The following is a 6,496-nucleotide window of genomic DNA, read 5'->3' on the forward strand; positions in this document are numbered from 1 at the left end:
TTCTATGGTCTCACTACCCTGGCCTGTCAGTTTCTGCCATCTGTGTCTACGTTGTGCTGTAATTGTCAGTTTTTCTGTGGACAGAACACTACTTTCATTATGGTAACGATACAATTCATGATGGAGAATTTCTTCATACTTATTTCAAAGTGTACTGAGCAAATCCTCTGGTGCTGGTTACGATGCCAGCCACAGGGGATACCAAGGTCAAAAAAACAACGCACTGCCCTTTATCAGCTCACAGTCTAGGGGAGGTGTGTGTGTCTGTGTGTGTGTGTGTGTGTGTGTGTGTGTGTGTATTTATACATAAAAACTTCTTGATTTGTGTCTCCCCCACAGATTTTGGAGACATCTGAGGCTTCCTGGGGACTTTCCAACATTCCAGACTGCTGCCCTGCAACGAAGCTCTGAGTCACCGGCTTTGGGACTGAGGTACTGGCAGCGGAGTGAACCCCAGGACAGCCAACCGCGCTCACCTTCACTCTAAGCAAAAGCCCAGAATGAGTCTGACCTGAAGTCAGAGCGGGCCCTGGAGAAAGACTTCTTTGTTAATGGAAAGAGGAAAGGAGAAAAGGGTTTCCAATAAATTGCAACAAACTTTTCACCATTCTAAAGAACCCACCTTCCTTATCAGCCAAGCTATCCTAGCCAGTGAGCCCTATTCCAGCCTTTTGCCAGAAACAGAGCGTGCCAATCCTGGTGAAAAAATAAAGACGAACGCTCAGAAAAATAGACCTGGGACTGTGATACTATCAAAACGGGCAAGTAGGAGAATCATGTCGGGAAGCCAGCTGAGCCCCCCTGTGATCCCGGCTCGCAGGCCTGGATTCCGGGTGTGTTATGTCTGTGGCCGAGAATTCGGGTCCCAGTCTCTTGCCATCCACGAGCCCCAGTGCTTGGAGAAGTGGCGCATTGAAAACAGCAAGTTGCCCAAGCACCTGAGGAGGCCAGAGCCCTCCAAACCGCAGCCCGTCAGCGCCAGCGGATCCTACAGTCTCCAGGCAGCTAACGAGGCCGCGTTTCAGAGTGCCCAGGCCCAGCTTCTGCCCTGCGACTCCTGTGGCCGCACATTCTTGCCAGACCGTCTTCTTGTTCACCAGAGAAGCTGCAAGCCAAAGGGTGAGGACCCCACAGCACCAAACCCCCACAGGTCTGACGGTCTTACTGGTCTCAAGAAAGTTCCCAGGGGAATCTCAGCCCGACCAAGAACTCTTATCTGCTACATTTGCGGTAGGGAATTTGGCTCCCTGTCTCTTCCGATTCATGAGCCCAAATGCCTGGAGAAGTGGAAAATAGAAAATGACCGGCTCCCCAGAGAGCTCCGCCGGCCACTCCCACGGAAGCCTCAGCCCCTTCCAGCGGGACAGTTGAGCCAAGAGGGAGCAAGTCAAGTTCAGCTTGTACCCTGCGCGAATTGTGGCCGGACCTTTGCCCCAGACCGCCTCCTGGCACATCAGAGAAGTTGTGAAGCTCAACCTCGTGGGCCAAAAGATCGGAATTTGACCTTAGGGAGTAAAGGTGGCCTAAAGGAGCCCACTAATCCCAAGCAGCAAAGGACCATGGCAGAACCCAGTGTAACTGATAAGGTAATTCAAGCTACGTGAGATGCATTAGGTGGACCTGGTGGTACCTTCTGCCTCCAGGGAGTGAGAGAAAACTCTCCCCATAATCAGCCGCCTCAGCCCCTAGGAACTTTTCTTTCAATGCCCTATTTCTGCCTCAGTGTAGCCTGTGCAGGTTGACTCCCTGTTGGACTCTAGGAGCTATAGCTCTCTTGGCAAAATAGATATAAGAACAACCTTGCCTGATGGGTTCATGTTCCTCTTCAATTCTGCTGCCTAAAAGAAAGAGAGATGGACTTTCTTTTTTCCCTGATCCTTCATACCAGTAATCCCTGGGAGAGACTGTAATTTGAAAATGAGTCATTAAAGCTGTGTCTACATTACAGAGATATAATTCCCATTCCAACAGCCAATATTTATTGCTGGTTTATTTTAGTCATCTACCTTAGGAATTCATTTTTGGCAATGCTGGGTCATGCTGAGTTTATCTTACTAAAATAGAAACTGTGTCAAAGACCCCAAATGACTTTAGCAACAGTTAAATACTGGAGCACTTTCAGAAATACACATGCTCTGTAAATACAGCATGTTTTCTATTAACACTTATATGATTATAGTAAGTAGGGAATTAACCCTAGCAACTAGATTTATGCTCATGGTTCTGGGAAGTGCTTAATCCCACTGCTGTTCTGTGCCCTGTGTTTGGGCTGAACACAGGGCTCTGACCTCCCGCTTGGGCCATTCTAAATAAGCATGATCCCAGGGTCCCCAGCTTATATGGTAAAGAGTTGTTGGGCTTTCACCTGAAGTTTCTTCATCAACCAGGACTGGGGAGGGATGCTTATGAGGGTGGCTACCTACAAGATGGGGCATGGTCCGGGCTCTTTGTCCTGCCATAAAGCCAGTTACCAGATGCAGTGTCTGTATGACCCTTACAGAATATCAAATCCCAGGCTTGCTACTTGACACACTCAGCCTGCAGGGATTCTTTAAATGAACTCTTGGGAAAACTACGGTTACACAGCATTTGTAAAAGATGAAACAGAGGGATTGGTGGGGGAGGGTGTATCCTTTATTTTTAATTCCATTTTTATTTCTTACTTTTTTTATTTTAGTACTTTGGGAACTGTCTAGGCCTTTTTCTCAAGATCCATGTTTAAAATAAAAGGATTATGGTCTTACTGGTTTAGGAGATTCCAAGACAATGATTCTAAAGCCGAAGAGTCAGACTAACAGATGCTGGGCAAGTTTTCCAATGAATGTTGAAGAAAAAAACGCTAGTTTCTTTGCCATATGAAAAACCAAACTCTTCAGTGTGGCATGGTCTTCAGGCTGGTCTCATAAACATGATCTGTTTTTCCCATCTTCTGACTGTTGCTTTTCTTCCAAAACGTGTGGGGTCTGGATTCAGAGAGCAAAAGAATGTGTGTCTCAGGGCCACAAATCAGGAACTCTGCTAACGTTCTGACTTGCAGCCCTGTTTCTTGATTGTATGCATTTACTTCAAACGTTCTCATTACAGATCTGGAGATAGGGAAGAGTGTGGTCAGGATTCTTGTGCTTGTTGTTGTAACACATACTTTGTGCTCAAGAGGGGAGCCAACAGGCTGGGCACAGCATGTTCTCACTCCGTCACGACTGCTAAAAGAGGCTGGCCTGGGCCCACAGCGTCCCAAGAAGACACCTTCCTGACTCACCCAGTCGTCTGGAGGGGAGAGTGTCAGGAGAGGAGAGCAGTGGTCCCTGAATGACTTGTGCCTTTAGGTAAGAGTAGGGGGAGGCCGTCTAGAGGACGGGGCTGTGTCAGAGCACTCCAAACCCTGCTCAGGCCTGAGAACGCACATGTCTCTGGGAAACTGTCCTCACCACGGTCAGATGTGTGCTGGCCTGTTTGAGGACCACACAGGCTTCAGTGGAGAGCACAGAAAGGTCATCCAAGATAGGGTCCCTTTAGCTGCCAGACTTACAACATGTGTGGGTTCATAAAAATGGAGACAACTCCTAGGCTTCAGAGAGGCTTAAGATCTTCCAAAGCAATGGCCTTTATCCCTTCCCTGGGGAAGACAGTGGCCCTTCTGCAGCGCTGTCAGCAGAAAGCCTTTCCTTCCTAGCGTAGTTTTCTTTTTTAGTTACTATTTGATTCTGTCAATGGTTTTCTTTCTTTGTGTCATTTAAATTTTAGATAGTGCGCTGAATCTCTCATTTTCCATAAAGAACGCTACCCTCTACGTTAGTAGACTTCAGAATTTCATCTATCCGTGACAGTTGACTTTTGGCAGCCTGTGACGTGCATACATTCCTTTTTACAGTTCAGATGATTTCCCTCTGGAATCCTTGATCTGACTTCAGATTAGAGCCAGCTATATTGCCTGATGTTCTCGAGGGAGTCACACTTGTAGTGAATTCAGGTGAGGGAAATGTGTTCAGAATCATGACCATAATGCCAGAACAATTCACTGCAGTTGGGCGACAGGAGCTGTTTCACTGGCGGAGTGAAATCACCTTCCCTCGGAACGTGCCTGCAACGCAGACTGGCTCCGTTCCCTTGTGACACAGGTGCTCCTGTTGTCCCTCAACCACATCTGAGCACAGACGCCAGTTAGACAAGTCCTGCTCCATGATCGCAGGGGGCATTTTGCGCTGCCCTCTAACCACCCACTGGCTTGAATTGTCCCGTTGTTTCTCACTCGAAATATCGGGCCAAATTCACTCTTCCTAATCTCACAGGAAAGCTGTGAAGGACACTAAAGCAGGATTTAAGAGGAATGAATGAAATCCTCAATGTGAATTTTTATTTAAAAGGCAGACTGTCCGGGTCTGCTGCTTTCCCGTTACCTGCTGTAAGGAGCAGCACCAGGCTCTGTCTTTCCTCTAAAAGAACAGCCCGGATGAGGAACATCCAATCTAGCAAGATTTTAAAAGTGGTGTTAATTTCTGATGAAATTTTGATGTATAATAGGGAAAACCACAGATTGTTGTTTTAAGTTTTAATATTGCATCTATTTAATGAGATCCTTTGATATCTACTTTAGCAAAGTGACTTTCTAAATTATGCTGAGAAATATAATGATAGAGGTCATCATTGCTCCTTATTTTAATATGAATGAATAACTTTTAACATTTAATATTTGATAAAAATATTGTCCTTTTCTAAAAGCTGATGATAACTCATTCTTTAGCTTCAGGCTCCTGGGAACACAGGTTGACAGAGTTAATTAAATACAACTGCAAACCAAGATGAAGCCTTTGGCTAATAACCTTTTATTAGTTAAGTAATGCTCGAGGTTATTTTCATAGGAATTTGCTCGCATCATGTGAAACACTCCTATATTGCAAAATAGGTATTATTTTTCTTAAGGGAAATGATCTTTTCTATAAATGATTGTCTGTCTTTGAAGGTAGTTTTAAGCAACTTTTGGCATCCTCGATGATCGGGTTTGAGCTAAAGCCCCGTCAGACACATCTCCAGCATCTGGTGCTGCCATCTGGTGTTTTCTTTTAAAGTAATGCCTTCTGCACTGTCAAATACAGTGTTGCCTTTCTCCTCTTTGTGTTATCTTCAAATGTATTTGAGAAGGTGCCCTTATGATACGAACTCCAGTTCCTTAGCGTGTGTTTGATGTGAAGTTATAAGTGCTGCTCCCCAGCTGAGTATCTCAAAGGCAGTGGGAAGGTCCCAATCAGAAAGAGGCAGAAGGGCAGGGTGGACATTCCCACAGTTTCAGATTCTGTATGTGCATGTGCATCTGTTGCGTGAGACAATTTTGGAGTTTAGAGGCAGTTACAAAAGAAAGGGAACTAACTTTTACTGAGTACCTTTATGTCTTAGTCTGTTTGTGCTGCTATAACAAAATACCCGAGCCGGGGTAATTCATAAAGAACAGAAATTTATTTCCCACAGTTCTGGAGGGCTGTGAAGTCCACTGTCGAGACATCAGCAGGATTAGTGTCTGGTGAGGGCTGTCGCCTGCCTCCGAGATGGCACTCTTTTGCTGCATCCTCCAGAGGGGAGAAATGTTATGTCTTCAAATGGCAGAGAAAAATGGAAGGATAAGGAGGTCCTCCCTTTTGTAACCTCAAGCCCTTTTATAAGGGTGTTAATCCTACTCATGAGAGTGGAGCCCTCATAACATAATTACTTCCCAAAATCCACAGCCCGTGAATTTTGGAGGGGACACCATCGTTCGATCCATAGCAGTTTATGATCAGAACCCTACATACATGATCCTATTTTAATCTTCATAATATTACCATATGATAGATACTATTTTCCCACTTTCCAGGTTGGGAGACTGAGTTAAGCAACTTGCCCAAAGACACATAGTTGGTTCACAAGTGGATATCAGAGCCAAGTCTGTCTGATTCCAGAGACTCATACTTTTTACATCACCATGAGAGAGGCATAGGGGTGGTGGTCAAAGGGGTATGGCTACCCTGCCAAGCTGTGAGTGTTAGATAAGACAAAAAAAAAAAAAGAAACAAGTTTGTGCGTTCACCAATATTTATTTTTAGGCATTGGACTGAGTCCTAAATATATAGTCATAAAAAATATAGACACAGTTCTTGATTTCTTGGAGTTTTTAGTTCTATTGAGGAAATTATATGAAATTTAAAAATACAAGTACAATTCTAAATTATGGTATGACAGCGTGAAATGGTGGGAGATAGACATTAAGGATCTTGGTTAGAGAAAACTTCTTGGAGGAAGACAGTTCAACCAAGACATGAAAGGTGTGGACACATTACCCAAGAGTACAGATGTGGGAAGGGAATGACTGGAGGAGGAGACATTCGGGTCAAGGGCAGCATGTGTGAAGGCCCTGAGGTAAGAAAGATCTGATAATGGAGCTAAAAAGTCCACATGTAGTCAGAGCCTCATTAGGGAGGGTGAAGATGAGGCTGAAGAGGTAGCATAGCTCCGTGCAGCTGCTCTG

General features: G+C 45.1%; 1 protein-coding gene across 1 annotated transcript; it reads left to right on the forward strand.

Annotated features, from left to right (window-relative positions):
* Positions 1-551: 551 nt before the first annotated feature.
* On the forward strand, positions 552-1,604 carry ZNF474 (zinc finger protein 474). Its single transcript, XM_069492773.1, has one exon. The coding sequence runs from the start codon at positions 552-554 to the stop codon at positions 1,602-1,604; it is 1,053 nt and encodes a 350-aa protein (XP_069348874.1).
* The last annotated feature ends 4,892 nt before the right edge of the window (positions 1,605-6,496 follow it).

This window comes from Eulemur rufifrons, chromosome 17 (genome assembly GCF_041146395.1).
Source record: "Eulemur rufifrons isolate Redbay chromosome 17, OSU_ERuf_1, whole genome shotgun sequence".
NCBI classification, from domain to species: Eukaryota; Metazoa; Chordata; class Mammalia; order Primates; family Lemuridae; genus Eulemur; species Eulemur rufifrons.

Excerpts from the sequence above, each read along its gene's own strand:
- ZNF474 (XM_069492773.1), top strand. The coding sequence starts at position 552 with ATGGAAAGAGGAAAGGAGAAAAGGGTTTCCAATAAATTGCAACAAACT.